The sequence below is a fragment of the Grus americana genome, chromosome 2 (genome assembly GCF_028858705.1).
Source record: "Grus americana isolate bGruAme1 chromosome 2, bGruAme1.mat, whole genome shotgun sequence".
NCBI classification, from domain to species: domain Eukaryota; kingdom Metazoa; phylum Chordata; class Aves; order Gruiformes; family Gruidae; genus Grus; species Grus americana.
In genome coordinates this window covers 124,139,581-124,157,044 of record NC_072853.1, presented here as the reverse complement: position 1 = coordinate 124,157,044, position 17,464 = coordinate 124,139,581, and the positions used below count along the sequence as shown (strand labels likewise).

General features: G+C 39.0%; 1 protein-coding gene across 1 annotated transcript in view; it reads right to left on the bottom strand.

Moving 5' to 3' along the window:
* Window positions 1–17,464, bottom strand: part of OSBPL10 (oxysterol binding protein like 10) — a 118,924-nt gene that overhangs the window by 6,754 nt on the left and 94,706 nt on the right. Inside the window, exons 7-9 of the mRNA XM_054817012.1 lie at window positions 16,398–16,544; window positions 9,381–9,864; window positions 468–654 (exon numbers count right to left, since the gene is read on the bottom strand). Of these exons, the coding sequence (XP_054672987.1) occupies window positions 468–654; window positions 9,381–9,864; window positions 16,398–16,544 (818 nt within the window). The remainder of the gene's footprint in view (window positions 1–467; window positions 655–9,380; window positions 9,865–16,397; window positions 16,545–17,464) is intronic.

Sequence of the window (17,464 nt, the reverse complement as noted above, 5' to 3'; positions counted from 1 at the left end):
CATCATCTGGAATTTCAGTGCAGAAATGGGAGTCCTCAGTAGGGAGCTCCTGCTCTGGGCAGCGACACTTTCGTTTCTCTCCTCTTTACAGGAGCTCCAGCTGGAACACCACTTCATCTGCTAAACTCTCACAGCAGCAGCAGCTGGTGTAGCAGAAACATTGTCTTTTCCACGTACATTTTTCTGATCCTGCACTTAACTGCCATTTTTACAAGCAACAAAGCCTGGAAGAATACATTCACTTTAGTTTAATGAGAGAAATATATCCAATTCAGCTAAACAATATAAAATATATAACTACAATAAACTGTGCTCTAAAGTTGTAAGTCATCTCAGACACTAATAGGAAAAGAAATTCAGATATCTGTCTACAAAATACTCCAACAGAAGAACCAGCCAGATGCCCAAGAGTCTTTCCTTTGAAATCCAGCAGCAGGTAAACAAGAGTAAGACAGTAATTCCCATACCTGTGGACCTTCCCTCCATAGAAAGGCTTGGTGTGGAACGTGACCGTAGCAGAATAGCCTGTTCTGGCACAATTGATGTTGACTTTCCCTCCAAGCTCCACCCATGGGATGGTAAGTATCGAGCGAGCATAGGCACTAGGCAGGGTGAAAACATACTCTTCTTCATGTTCCATCAAGTAAAGAACACCTATGTAGGAAGAAGGTTGAAAGTGAAATGATAAAAATGTTCACTAATAAGACCTGACAGCCATTGACCATCACCAAAACGTACTTCCACAGAGAGCACAACGTGCTACTCGCGTTGAAGGAGGGTACTGTCTGCTAAGGAAAAAAGTCTGCCCTCAGGAACAAAACTCTTCAAACAAACATTTCAGAAGCACACAATTTGAATGTGCACCCTGGGGTCCTTCATGGTGCCAAACGGCTTATCAGAAAATCTGACTGAATTACTTATTTTGTGTTATTGACAAGCAATAAACTGTTAAAGCTGGAAAAAAATAACATTTGCTTGCAAAAAGCCATATTGAATATTCAGATGCTCCCTCGGTGTCATATCATAATGTCCCTCCAGAAAAAAATACGGGCATGGCCAAAGGACTCTTGAGTTGTCCATTCAATCAGATATGACCAGGTCTTCTCTGCTAATTTCTCACTGAGGCATTTGTTGGTGGGAGCAAAAGGCTCTCTTTAGGTCTGACTGGCTGCAACTAGGAAACATGCTTAAGGAAGCCATCTAGAAATTTCCTAGAAGTTTGCTCCTTCAATTCCAAGCATTTCCCATGCAGCCTTTGCAAGTCTCATATAATCAACAGAGGGGGGTTCCAGGGCCGCTGCTCTGCTGCCATCAAGACCAATGTCTCTACCGTGCAGAGAAAATTACCAGCAACTCTATTTCATTCTGAAAAGGTTCCTCCACCCTCAGCATTATGGGGTTGTAATCAAAACCCACAACATGCAGCAGCAGCAGTTTTTCAAGATTATTTGGAATTACAAAGAAAGTTGCATGTCGCATCAGATCTTAGCTTCCTCTGGAGTTAAGGATACAGCTCTATCCCCACCAGAGCTGTCGTTTGGTCTGCAGGATGACAAAGAACAGGACATAAGACCACGTAAAGAGTACCTTAAACCTTGCACACAGAATTGGATCACGCCAAATATCTGTAGTATATCTTTCATTAGAGTTTTACACTCTTGTGTCTCATTTAATAACTGCCTAAAGGCAAAAATTACAACATTGAATATAATTCTTCACAACAGGGATTGAAAATAACCTATCACAGGAAGCACTCAGAACCCAGAAATGTTTGGGGGGAAAAAAAAAAAATCAGGAAAATTATCTTGACATAGTAACAGTATCTGTTTAGAAACAAGATGAGCTTGAGCCAATCTGCCTTCACCCTGGGGCAGATAGAGGAAGAACACATTGGTAGTGGAATTGATTAGTTTGTCTATCTGTTTAAGGGAATAACGATACTAATTTTGCAAAGTGATCTGACATGTAATGATGAAAAAGCACTAAATGAGAACGAGGCACTACTACTGTCAACATAAAAATATGCCCTTAACACTGTATGAAAGCATAAACCTAAATAACATTCCGAATTTAAAAGCACAGAGCTCTAACAGAATAATCATCTTAAATATTGGCGCCAATTAATAGAAATAAATGCAGGCACAGACAGCTCCGCAACTTGTCACTTCTGCCTTCCGTTCCACAGGAAAACATCTTTTGCAAACCGGAATAGCTTTCTGCAGTTGTCCTCAAGACTTCTGCAACCTCAGCCTGCCAGCAACGACACAGCCAGTACTTCTACCCCAGGAAGTTTGACACAAATGAGCTGGAGAGTGCAAAAGCACAAGCACAGAAAAGCAATGTCTTAAAAGGACCTTTAATCATTTTGCCTCAGCAAGTCACAAGTTCCTCGTGTCATGTGCTGAACCCTCTCCCGCAGGGACACAGCTGGAACACACACACACATTTTGTCTCAAGCTTCCTCAGCTCCCTACCTGCAGGTAAAACCAGGCTGAACACATTGCAGGAAGGCTCAACCACCCAACTCACCCGGGACACAGCCAAGAACTTTAACTCAAAAAGACAACTCTGCTGATTAAACTCATTAAATGGATGCTATAATAACATTAAATTAATAAAGAACAATCGAGAAGCCTTTTAACTAGAGGATGACATTCAAAAAGGATCAAAGAAAGATAATGGGTACTGATCAAACGCAGGAAGGAAACCTGACAATCTGCAGTTGGGCATTTTCTGCATTGAGAACTACAACAGGTTTTAGACCCGAGTCTGTCAGCTTTCCCTTCTCCTCCTCTTCCCATTTCTTCTCCACCTTCTTCACTACAGTCACAGGTAACAGACATGTAGCAGCAACCAGCTGCGGGAAACGGCCTGTGGTACTGCCCAGGAGGTCACGTTTCCCCAGTCGTAATGGTCTAAGCACAGATACAATCCTCACACAAACAAAAAGCACAGTCTGCCTGGAAGCATCAGCTTTCAACATTACAGTTTTGGGGGGTTTGTTGTTGTGAGGTTTTGGGGGGTTTTGTTGGGGGGAGGGTGGTGGTGGTTTGTTTTTTTTTTTTTAAAGACAAAAGGTCTACTTTGAGTATGGTGGTCAGGTGTGGTGCTCACTACTGAGGGAGAACCTCACTCTATTTATTAACCACACCTTCATGTGAGCTTCTTCAGAACCTCCTACTTCCCTCCTCTGACCGTCACTGCACGTCCCCACGTGAGAGGAAACTGCTGTGATAAAGACCATTTCCTTCTGAGTTAGTGTAGGTTTGCTTTTGTCTCTCTGATGGGATCGATAGCTTTTTCCCTGGGAGGGACCCAGAGCTCTAATGGACACTGCCAAGCACACTGAAATGTGAACAGCAAATAACAGCAGTGACCTTCAATGTAAATATTTAACCATCACAGCAGGTTAGATATTAAAAACTGAACCCAGCTCTCTTGGCAGTATTTTTAGCACTTGGTAGCATATTTTTTTAATTCCTTAAGCACCTGAATAAATACATTTTTAATGAAGTGCTATCTCACTTGAAATATGACTCCAGCTCAACAATTATAATGTAAAAAAGAATGAAGGGCAAGATTTAAAATATTCACAATCTTGAGAAATTAAAGGCAGAAAAACTAAAATCTAACAGTTATTTTTAAAAGCAGTGTGCACTCTTAATATCCACTTAGAAGTATCATTACATTGTAACTGATCTTTACAATACCTGCTGGAAAATACACAGGCTATTTTTCTTCCCTTGCTCCCCAACTTTAAGGGATTATTCCTTTTTAGTTTAAAAACTGCTGTAAGGAAGTATACTTATAGTATACTTATGTAGTATACTATATACTATACTTATAGTATACTTATATACTATATACTTATTCTTTTGGAAACTGCAGATTCCTTTAACAAAAAAAATCTTAAGTATTTATAGGCAGCTATTACATGGAAGAATGCGCCAGGTAAGTACTCTGGGGAGAATACTAGATTTAGTAGTTTATCTTAGAAAATAATCCCTTAGAGAAGGGTGATTTTTCTTTTTTATAAACAAGTGCGGAATTTTGAAATTCCCCCTTGAAATGTCCTCAACGCGATTCATTCCTGCTTTTGACTAAAACAATGTATTCACAGTCATGCTCCTTTCCATGACTTCTCAGCCTGCATTAAAGGAAGTGATGTTCGTGGCATATAATTTTCCCTGTTTGACTATTACACGTCCCTCACTGACGCTGCAGCTTTGTGAATTGATTTTCCAGTAACACATATTGACAAAATACCCAGAGGAGGCTCTGGATCAATAAGGTGCAGAAGAGGCATATGAAATTTAATGCTTCTCACTGATTGTATGGAGATCAATCTGAACAACAAATGGTACGTGGGACACAAACTGCCTAGGGCAATTTCCTAATTTAACAGGCTCTTCATACTGTCTGCGTTATTCGTAACACGGCACAAACAAGAGTAAGTTACGTATGGGATGAACCCCACACGGGTGTAGTGCATCACCAGCCACGCAGATTCGCACGGGAAAACCTGAGATGCCAGAACCTGGCTTTTATCTTCTCAAACATTCCAGCGAGCTGTGCTGCACGGCTCATTTTCCAAAGACTGGAGCCATTTGCTAAATTAAGTAATGAGTGCCATGCCATATGGAAACTGTCCTGAAACCACTGGGCTAAAAAATATTAATACAAAAATTAGTACTAGGGAAATATTTAGGTAGCTCCAGTTGCAAGGAGCAGTCAATCTTTGGGACTGGTAAATTAAAAAGTCACTCATGCCTCAGGAACAGAAATTATAGACCTGTACATCTATAAACACATACATATAGTTAAACAGAAATAAAAACCAAGAAAAAAAGCATTCATTGCTTTCATTTAGATTTACGCTGGAAAGAGCACTGAACCTTTTCCCTACCTATCAAATCTTTTCAAGGTTGATTTCAATTTAAAAAAATAATTTTTGGAAGCCTATATCTGACTAGTTTTTAAAACATTTAGAATAGCAGGAGTGAAAACACAAGACATAACTAGCCACTTGATAACACAGAGCAATCCACTTAAACCTACTTTATACTCTCTGCAAAATTAACCTGTGAATCAAAGGTGATACTTTTTGTTGGATTTTGCTGCTTTGGAACAGAACTGAAGAGCAGAAAAAGAACACGCATAGCCCGCACTGAAGCGTGCTCACCACAGCCATTTCCACTAAAGCATCCTTATCCTACGACCAGTATCTGTTTGAAGATTCTTTGGACCACGTAAAAAACATTAAATATTTACATTGACTCTCCCACTCCTTGCTAATTTAAATCTTAATGTGATCCTATTCATTACACCCTCTTCTCCTCCCTCACTCTCTCATTAGTACATAATTAACATTAACCACAATTGGGGACTGCCCACGCAACATGAATTCTTTTATGCAAAATACCCTCTCTTCTATTCAAGGTAGCTTTCTCAGGAGGAAAGTCAACACTAACTACTCTGAAGAATGGGGTTTTGTTATATAGCGAAGAAAAAGGTGAGACATTTCATTAGCAAACCAGATTTAGACCTCTCATAACCGCAGATGAAGGGCTGGCATATAAGACAGCTTCTCACACAGATTTCCAGCAGTGCCTTCCTACTGATCTCCGCAACTGATACTTACTTTGAATCAACAAACAAAAATCACAGATAGGGGAAAAAAAAAAGTCTTAGTCATTCTGAGGTGCAACATACACTAAAATTGTACAATTAAGATATTGAGCTCTACCCTTTCACCGTACAGTCCTCAAATCCCCTAATTCTTTAAATTCTTACAGAAGCCTTTGTGCTTCCACGACATCCTACTTCAGCATATCCACTGCTGCTTCTAACAGCAAAGCATAAGAACCAACACACTCTATACATTGAAGGACATTGTGACAAGTTAAAAAAAATACACTTCAAAAGCGCCACAGAAACAGTGCCAGCATATTCCTTATACAACAGAAGTCCAAAAATTCAGTACTACTTCATTGCTGTAAATAACCAACTGTAATAAAAAAAAGCTTCATTGAATTGTTTGAAGGCCACATACAAAAGTATCCAGTAGAAAGCAAAATTTCAAAACAAATCACAGTTGTTTGTATTCAACACTAAGGTCACAACTAATTTACATGTCAAACAAGGCTGTCCTGATAAATATCTGAACTAGAACCAGATGGTCACTCCCTGCCACTGAATGATTCAAAAACATTAATTACAGCTCTCTCATGCTCTGTTGGGAAGGAATTTTTTTTTTTCCTACATACATCAAATAGTACTGAATGAATGCACAGTATAACAGAATTACTATAGCAACACCACAATGATTTAAATGAAGTCTCAGAATGGACACAGCTACAGTAGAGACATCAAAGAAACTGCCTTTCAAGTAGCATTATGCAGAGTCTAAAATGCTTACTGGTCTAACAAAAAGTCAAAGGCACCCATATGTACGTAAGTAAACTCCAGCAACAGCCAAAAAGGGCTGAATGCTCATAATGGAGACGGGGAAAAAAAAAAGAAAAAAAGGAAAAAAAGAGGAAGGCACAGGACAAAAAAAAATCAACAATAACATATGATTAGTTTGGTCATCCAATGCACAGTAGCAAAAAAAGAAACAAACCAACTCCCGGGATTTCTATGATTCATGAGATGTCACTTTGTGACATCATTCCAGGGAAACTCACTTAATCTGGTTTTAACAGTTTCAGATAAGAATCTACAACCTTACTAGCCAACCTTGTTGTCAGAAAGCTCCTCCTAGTAGCTAAGTTTAGTTTCTACCTATGTTAACTACTTCATATACCTTCTGACTAACAGTGCCTTTCCTCAATTTACTCTTTGCTAGACTAACTCACCCCGTTTGAAATGCTGCAATGCATAAAATGTCCTTGAATACAAAGAAAATACTACAAATTATATTTCACCTTAAAACGTTATTAGGCTTTGCATTACCAGACATGTAAATACAGACATAGCTTTTCCACATTGTAAGTCCAGCGGCTACTTCTTCTTGGTTCAGCAATCTATTCCCCAGTACTCACGCTGACCTCAGTCTAATACAAAATTTATACTTAGGCAGCACATGAGAAAGAAACATCTGTGGTAGATTCTAATTTTTGTACAGCTTGACAAATGTACACACCAACTTAATTAGGAAGACTTCCCTGGTACTAAAATAAATGAAAAACAATCTGAAGAAAGCGTCGTTTCGAGTGAAGAAATCACACTGTGAAGCAAACATTTTAAACTGAGGCTGTCAGGGTCAGACTGGCTGTTTTCAGATGACAGAAAAGCTTCAGTGGTTCAACTCCTTGCTGTTTATTGCCAGTCCTCAATATGCAGCAGAAATGCCTGGGCTGCACTGGAGTTTCTTCACCATTTCCCAGAAATGCTGACTCCATGAAGCTGCATGCTTCTGCACTGCTCACATGAACAAAAAAGACGAATGATAACTATGAACTGGTAAAGCCAAACTTCCTCCCCAAATGCCCAAAGACAGCAGCAAACCTTGCAATAAAAGGCTTCGCCATTGCAGATGTTCCCCAAAGCCTACCTCCACTCCTGGGATATCTCCAGGATCATGGAAAGAAAATAGAAAAAAGAAAAAGAAGAAAATAGAAAAAAGAAAAAGAAGAAAATAGAAAAAAGAAAAAGAAGAAAATAGAAAAAAGAAAAAGAAGAAAATAGAAAAAAGAAAAAGAAGAAAATAGAAAAAAGAAAAAGAAAAAAAAGAAAAAGAAGAAAATAGAAAAAAAAAAGAAGAAAATAGAAAAAAAGAGAAGAAAATAGAAAAAAAAAAGAAGAAAAAAAAGAAAAAAAAGAGGGGAGTGGGTTGGGGAGAACTTATTCTCACAAGCCCACATTAAACAATCCTTGGGGTAGGGAAGTGGTTAATTCCTAGACCCTTTCTCTCTCAAAACTGGGACACATCAGGACTTTGAAGTCTTAAATAATCCCCACACTAGACACCCCCAATCCCAGGGAACTGTGTACGCTAGCAGCAAGAAATTTCCCTACTCCTACATAGTCATAAGTGACTTTGTGTTTAATTTTATTTCCATTAAATAGCTCCCTTCACTGAAAGAAACAGTACTAGAAACAAGTATGTACCAGAAAAATGCGGCAGCTGAAACCACTGACTCAGGCTGGCAGTAGTACAGACAGGAGACAGACGGAAGGACCCGTCTCCCTTCTGAGCCTCCCTTCCCAACTTCCTTACCTCCGCATTAAAAGCAAAATACCTAAATCGTAGCAAGAAGGAAACAGCCGTGCAGTTATAGACTTTAACTATTGCAACAGTATTAAATCCCACAGTAAGGAAGTTTCATCACTCTTCTACAAAAAAGGGACTATATTGCCATCAGGAAAGAAGCTACTGTTTGAGTCTGTCCTTTAGTTCTAGCTAGTAGAAACAACAGAACATATCTGTATGTTTTCACCATAATTGTTCTGTTGTTAATACTAAGCAAAACCAAATCACTACATTTCCCACTCTACTTTTTTTACTGCCTTTAATATCATAGTGTTTAACATAATAATGACAAAAAGCAGCATTTACTGTAAGTTGTCCTGGTGCTTCTGAGACCACAGTCTAAAAACTAGTTAAGTCAAAACGCTAAAAACCATACACAGGAAATTACCCTCAAATGGCCAAAGGGACTGACTAAATTGCTTAGAAACATTAAATCAGTACATTAGCAGTCAGTGACGATATTGGTACAGGTGTGTTTATCAGTTCCAATCATCCGTTAAGAATTTGTTATGATTCCTTGTATTTCTGAATTCATGCTGAGCAATGACTTATCACAAAGCAGACCGTATATGTATGACATAGCCAATCACGATTTATACTTGGACTACGTGACTCGCTATAAAGCTGAGATAATACGCTAACTTTGTAAACACTACAGAAACCATGATTCTTTGTAGAAACTATGAAAAAAAGATGTTGCGTTTAAATAAAAATGTGGTTTTTCCTACTGCTTTGCTCCAGTTGTGAAACCATCCCATACCAAATCGCCTATTACTTTAAAAATGAGCAAGACAAATAAAAATGTTCTTACAGAATATACTGTCAGTAGCCATTTACTACTACAATTTAACATATGACTGTACTTCAGATATAATTAACAGTCTCGCATAAATATAAGCACACATTTATACACGTAACGCGTGTCTCACATTCTGTCTGAACAGAAAAAAGTTCTACGAACCCTACAGTTTTAATTCCAAACTTCACAAAAGCAAATAACCACAATGTTGAAATGAGAGGAAGAGCAAGCAGGAAAATATCTGGATTTGTTGTGTTAATACCCACATTAGCTAAAAAAAAAAAAAAACCACCACAAAACAACCAAAGATAAAAGCACATTTCTTACCTTCACCTACCATAGAAACACCTATTGACATGCCCATAAACTTGCTTTTGGTCCATACGTGAGCGTTCACACACATTTTCTTCTCTTTGCACTCACAGTAAAAGCAAGATACCGGTGGATGATGGGATACTTGTTCAGCTAAAAACCTCAGCTTGTAGCATGTGGACTGGTCCTGGCCAAACTCCTTGGTTGGGTCCTTAGAAACCGTGGAGGCACCGTTAGTTCTGAATGCTTTCACTTTCTCTTTAGGCACATCCCACGAGCAATGAAACGTTTCACCAATTATAGGGTTATAGGGCTTCTTGGCAACTGCTCCCTTTCGGCCTTCGTGAAAAGCTGTTAGATAATACTCCACAAAGCAGATAATTCTTTCCTCGGGAGTGGCTCCAGCTGCAATTGACAAAAACAGGTCTGGATGGGCCATGAAATTTGCATACATCTCCAGCAGGGATCTTTTCTCCAAAATAAATGTTGGAAGCACTACCTGTATGCAAAGCAGACAAAGGCAGATATGATTTCCCCATGATCATACTACCGCGGGGGAAAGGGGAGAAGAACAGTTAAGACAGCTGCAATTCTGGCCCTGCCAAGTTTTGGGACAGCGTGTTTTCCTCCCCTCTGCCACAGCAATTTCATTTTCTTTGCAGTGTAAAGAACGAGCGAAGGAAAAAGCAGCGGCCTTGGGAGCTGTGCAGGCTGCTTCCCATTTCATTATGATTCTCAACAGCAGCTCACGCAACAGGGAGGGGCTGTTCTCTCATGGAAATCTGCCTTTTCCCGTCCTCTCACTGAACAAATCAACCATTCTTCTCCTTGTTTACAGGACATAAAAACATACTTTGATGTAAATTAATTTAATTTACCAACTACTAATCATAACCCTCGCAAAAGGGCAGGGCACACCCTCCCAAACCACTAGAAGATGAGTATTTTACATAAACATACACATCACCAACCTGTAAGTGGTGGAGAGTGTAAGGGGTACATCTACCCATTCTGTCAAACAACTGGGCTCCCAGTTTCACTCCTGGGCCCTTGACCACCCATTGCTTACGTATTAGATTCCTTCCTCTAACAAACCAAGGCAACTAGATCCAACCGAAAACACATCTCAGGTGTGTTTCCAAGGATAAAACCACACCAAGGACTCCCCCCAAGAGGCAGGAGACCCTTCTGCTCTCCTGTCACCCCCAGGCACACGGCATGTCCCCTCAGTTTCAGACCATACCATACTCCAGTGGCAGGCCCCTGCATGCCTTCACCTTATTTCAGACAAGCTGAAACAAACAAAAACTGCACAAACTGTTACATCAATGTCCTGGGACTAGAGAGGCTCCAGGGGGCCCAAAAAAAAAATAAAAATCTGGGACTGAGCACTAGGCAGTCTGCACTGAAGGGAGCCAGCCCCGAGTGCTCTGGATGCAGTCTCAAGCGGCTCATCTAGCGACACAGATGTTGCCAAAGTCACCCACTCGGGAATAACGCTTTGTTAAAAGTTTTCAGTGAAACACCCTGGAGTGCACTGCAAGACAGACAAGGGCTACAGGACCTAAAATAATTTATTTCTCTCCGTTCCTTCTCCCTCACCCTCCACACCTCGTGCAGGACCATCATAGGGGAGCTCAGAGGTCACTCCTGTGTGATCGAGGAACTTCTGGCACACACAGATTTGTCTAGAATCAAAGTGGCCCACTGATGCAGACTAACAGCTGTCCTCTATAAACCCAATTCTTCTGCTTTCCTCTTTAATTCTTCATTGCATTTACTTTTTCCCTTTCCCAAACCCAAGGGTTATTTACTGCAGGCAGGGAGCCATCCTTCAAACACACACATTTGTCTTCCCCCCCGCCTCCCTAGCTTGCTATTCTAAGTGGGACCAAAGCACAGTTTAGTCCTTTTGGATCCCATGGATAACGAACTAGAAGCTGTCAAACTTTTATTCATCGTTTAGTTCTTTTCAAAGAAAACTTGTAAACATGAAAAAAGTTTCCAGTCAGAACAGCTCAAACCGTGTCTTAACAGCTACACAGTAAGTTAACATACCACGACTGCAAAAAAACGGATCACCGCGCCATTTGGTAACATACACACTCATTCTCTCTCTCCTTCTGTATCTTATTTACACACATTCAGGCTTTTATAGGCTAATAATTTTTACAAGTTTAGGTATAAGTCAAGCAAAGTTCCATCTGTAATATTCCTCTGAATTACTCTGTAAGCCTTGAGGACTCTACATGGTCTCTGTTACCAAGCGAATGAGGCCCCAAAAGATGCAGGACCTTAATTTTACACTATGCGTGGCAAATTAGTGAGTGCTAAAGACAGCCTACAGTCCCCATGGTGGTGTGATAGTGAGGGGCTGAGGAGATTTGTTTTTAACAGTGAAATCTAAAACTTTGGAAGGCAAACTGGAAAGGTAGTAGATTTTCTTACAGTATTTTTAACTCTTTAAACAACTCCGTCTTACTTGCAACATTCTCATTCTGACCAAATATTCATTATCCGATATAATCTAAAAATCTATAAAAAATGCAATTCAGCATTAGTGAACCTCAACACAGGAGCTCGTTTTAACATGTATTGTACGCTCAAAGACCAGGTTATCAAGGAGGACTGACAGGCAAACATAGGGAAAAAACCCATCACTCGTGTCTAGAAATACTAGTAGTGACTACCATGAGTTCACTGCACAGACCTGAAAGGGCAGAGAAACTCATTTGAATAAACAGCACTCTGCATCTCGTTATGTCCAAATGCCTCTCTAAAAAGAGTGACCTTTATTAGCACAAATGGAGGAGAAGAAAACTACAGACCAGGCTTAAGATGATGCAGATTTTATGGTACAACATTAAGACTGCTGTGGTTTCATCCTGTTGACTTTATCACATAGTCCTCCTATCTATTCTCACAAGTACTAGCTGTGCTTTGCAGCTACATACTTAATACAGCTACACCAACACAGCCACTAAATGAGATGTTACGAATCACTGGGCTCCTATTATTCAGTTTCAAGAATCAATTTAAAATCCGAATAAAGCTTGAACTCCAGCTCAAATGATCTTGCTTTAAAAGCCCAACTAAAACGGACACTACATCCTTAATTGTAGCAGGAAAGGATCAACTGCAAAATGCAGAATAATTGTTTCCACAAAAGGAGGCAGAACTACGTATGAAAAACATTTGAGTTTTAAAGCTTATACACCTCCGGTACTACAAAATATGCCTAGAAAGCATTGCCTTTTACTAAATAATCTCATAGCCTCAAAGTTCCAAAATGCAACATCACACACTAACATAGTCCAAAAAAACTCCAAACCCCTCACACCATTTTTTTTAAATGGCTCTATCCTGATTTCTGCAGAAATAAGCAAAATAGAAATAAACGAATTTGAAAGCGTACACTGTTCTTCTTGCCGGTGTTGGACTGTCGTGCACTTGTGCTAGTACTTTAGCTTCCAAAGGAATGAGATTTTCAACTCTTCTACAGCCAAACTGTCCAGAAAAATACACTTAGGACCTATGTTCTTTATATTGGGTTTGGACTACAGCAATTTTTAAATTATTTTTGTAATTGCATAAAAAGCCAAAACTGCCTAATTTTTTCCTCTGGAAACAAGCCAGCATGACAACGAAACGGACAAAAGAATCTCTCTGCAATAAATACCAAGTGGGTGAATGAAGTCTGAAGTAAAAAAATCTCCTGACTGTATTCTAAAATTCTTTCTCAGGCTTCATGTGAAAAGGAAGCAATTTAGTAGCCATTCTACCATTTTCATTGAGGTTAAAAAGAGGATATTGGTTCAGAGCTCAATCATAATCTCCTAGGTTTGAATTCACCTATACTTAATTAGATCTGAATGCAACTTAGAAAAGGAAGAGCACGAATTCTTCAGAACAGAGGTGTTTATCCCCACTACTATTTAATGTGAGGCAAAACATGGGTGTCAGCACCATTTCCCCCTCCCCCCCCGAAATCTGACCAAGGTACCCCATGCTGAGATGTCCTTCTCTTAGAGCTACAAAAGCTTTCCACTGTCATCTGTCGCTGTGGGAATAAAACAGGCTATTTTCATCCCACTTGTATTTTAAAATTACAAGGTAAAGTATATTGACAAGCAAATGAAAAACTTATGACATCATGAACATACTACAATGATAATTTACAACAGGTTGATGTTCTGCAAAATTACTGGAAGCCCTTTATTTTTAGCACACATTAACTGCGTAGGGAAGGTAAGGGAATGCAGGGGAGTGACCACCCATCTGTACAAATTGTTAGCATTAGTTTCAATCCATTAGACGCCATTTGCCAACACGCTTATCAGGCTGTCAGTGATTTTTGGCACTATTTTTCATTTTTTAAAAGTCCAAAGAACAAACAATTTAGAAACTCACTTTTTTCCAGCAATTCCAATTTTAAATGAGGTTTAAAGTCCTAGCCCAGTCCAAGGCATCAGTTTTGTGCTATGGTCTGCTGCTGCGAACGGCTCCCCTGCCCAACTCTCTCTAGCAGCTATTGAAGTCTATTTGGCCACCACAGAGCCTAGCCTGTTCTAGCAAATCCCCATGCAGATTTAATACGTTGTTCTGGGTATTTTCCTTCACAGTAGATTTTTACTTTTTAACTCCTCATTAAAAGGCATGGCAGCATGACGCATTTCAAAAGTGAAGCACCTCTGCAACATTAAATGTGGCTATCATCACTGCGGGAAATTCACATCAGCGTAGGCAAGGCCAACACTAACATAAGCAAGCACCCCATAGGAAAAGGAAAAGATGCTGTTTCCTCTGATATGGTACATGAAGGTAATGATTACGCATCCAGAACCAAAAGCCACCAAGGGCTCGGAAGAGCCGTTTGTTCACGTGTGCGTCATGTTACGATCCATAGCTCACCAAATGAGCCAAAAAAACCCAACCCTGGGGAAGAAGGCATAGGAAAATGGAAACGTATAAAACATCCTCTGAGATTAGCAACTACTATGCCACAACCACTTCCAACAGAAGCTGACTAGCATCAAAGCTATCAGAAAGCTGACTTTCAGAGGAATAATGAAAAACGAGAAGAGGCGCAACCAACAAACCAAGCTTTATCATCATGCATCTGTGGCCCTAAGGGTCCCATGTCAGGAAGCAAAGTTAATAAAAAGGCAGCCAGCTGTCTTGTAATTTATTTTTTTTAATCCTCAAAACAGTCAGAAAAGTGATGTGCACATGTGGCATGTCTCATTAATATTTGTCATATGTGTATTCGTGCATCACACAGACCAGAGATAGATCTAAGTCTGCCATATGCCTGTTCCTCTTTTCAGACTGTGGGTATTATATACACACATTCATGCATGCTAATATTTTGCCATATTATAGATCTGATAATATTCATCACTATCCTCAAAAACTGTGCTCTAACAACATTATGTAAAAAATAGGTTATCATATATATTTACCTTCCTACTTTTCCTGTAAGTGTCTACACTTCTCATTTAATTTACAGGAATTTCTCTTATTACAGGAATTTCTTTTATTTACATTAACTATCTATCTTTGGGGTTCTTTGCCTCCGCTGCCATGACAAAAAGATGACACTGGAAATCAGGGAAGAAAAATCTCATTTATTACCAAAGACAAAATGTTATGAAGACACAAGAACAACAGAGAAGGAATCTTAGTCTAGTTTAAACATTATGGACTGAGACAGTCTTAGCAAACCAAGATAGAAAAGAGGAAGAGCTATGAAAAATTGAGGAATGTAAGAAAAACAAACTCAAAAATGAACTGTATGTAACCCCAGACATACTAGGAAGTGACAGGTATAAAATATTCACAAATGAAATGATGAAACTTTTGTTCTATTTAGAACAAAACATTCATTTCCATGCAGCCATTTGATAGCTATATTTAGCAAGAGATCAGAGGATTGCTCAGTCTTAAAAATGTAAGTATTTTTAAATACTATTGGTTGTTCCAGAGAAAGCAGAAGAGACTATATTGAGAAAGCCTTATTTTGTAAGAAAGTAATAGTAAAAATAGATTTTGATTAGTATGTAAGATCAAAAAGAAAGCAGATGAACTCTTCAGAATATCAAAATGCCCACCAGAAGAATCTCCTGCATAGCTACTTCATGCACAAATTTAATTCTCTGGTCATTACAAATTTTTTTTATTTGTGGAGAGAGTTAAGTCAGAATAATCTATCTCTTCTCATTTGTGGGAAGTGGATTATAGAGGTTTTATTTGCCTTTTTTTTTTAAGTAGAAAACCTTTGTGGAAGGAAAGGGTATTCCATATCTTTTACAAAAATCCACTTAATAATCAAGTCCCATGAGAAGATTATTAAGTCCCTGGAATGTAGGACTATTCAAAGAGAGGCATTCCCTGCTTCCGGAACATCCACCTCATTTCCAAAACTCTAAGGACTTATGGGAAATTTCCCAGACACCGTAACTTCTCTGATCTATCTGTATGGATAAGTTCATAACAATACTGGTTCCAGGACCAGAAGGATGCACAGAAGGTTAAACTGGTGAGCTGCTTAGCACATACAAGAACAGTGATACATTGAAGACTAATTTCTTCACCATCATGATTGGGTTTTTTTCCTCTGAAGCTGCCAAATAATTAAATGGAATCCAATCTACAACACAATAACTTGAGCACCTACCTCCTTCATCCATAAAATTGACAGTATGGTTCCTCAAACACTCAGTGTACTCTGACTTAACATACATGTAGGACACATACACTACATATGGTTGCTTTTAAACACTTACAAAAAAAACCCAGAAAGACGACTGGGGGGGGGTGTTCTTTTTTTCTTTCCCTTCCCCCTCATCTCTAAAATATCTGACAACACTCCATAGCTCTCCGGAACCACACCTTTATGAAAAGGCAAACTTGATTGTCCACAAGGGCAAAACATGCTCACAGGAATCACACGTGTGCACATGCACACACACACAGAAGGATGAGAAGAAGAAAAAAGAATGAACAATTATAAAAAAGATACAGTGTCCGTACCCTGGTAAGGTCCATGCCAAGTTTGAGCTGAGAGATGAGATGAAGAATTACACTACGTTGATCATCCATGACTCCTAAATCCTCCTCTTCATTATCTTCAGTATCTGTCATTTCATCTTCAACTAGGATCAACTCAGAAGCTGAATGCTGAAATGAAAAGAAACATCACCATCTGGACAAAAAGATACAGTATGGTTTTTTTCCAATATATAAGTTTAGAAATGGAACTGTCTCAACAGAACTAAAGACAGCCTCTGTTAAAACCCAGAAAAGATACAAATTTAAAATAAAATTTAAAAAAATACAGCGATGGGTTCATAGGGCATTTTGATCCTATCCTCAGAACAAGAGCCGTAAGTATCAGATGCTAATTTATACATTATCTTCTCATATTTATATGGCAGTGATGCCAGACAAAAATCACAGCGTATTAAAGTAACAGGTCTTCTATTTAGTAAATAGAAGTACACAGTTGGAAATAAGTCTTCAAGAGTTTGTTTCCTAAATCTCTCCAACAAATATTCATACTTCACACCTAGATGTTGCATGACCTGATTTCACACTATTTTTCTCCTTTCCTCTATCCAACTTCCAAGTTACGTATCTAAGAAAGTCAAGACTATTAACTGAAGGGGATAAAAAGACAACTAAATTAAAGTACGCGCCTTTGGAAAAAAAACCAGACACGTTAGATTTTGGGAGGTAATGTCGCGACTCTTTATGACATTTGCAACATTACACTCCTTCACAGCACAATAATGCCAATACCGCCCGGTTTCCAGACATACTAGCTGAAGATTAAAAGAGAGGCATCGTGCCATCTCCTTTCAAGAGTGACTTTGCAGCAGAAAGGGGTAATGATTTGTGATGCTTTATTTCCCCTCAGGGTTTACAATATATTACTAACAATAATCCAAACAGGTGGTAGTTATTTCGTTCAGTCCATTGAAACCACTCTGCAAGCCTTCCAGATACATATTCAGGTAACTTTCTTGTACTTTATTTAAAAAAAAAATAAAATCAGGTTATATACCTGAAAAATTTACTGCCCAGAATTTCGTTATTCC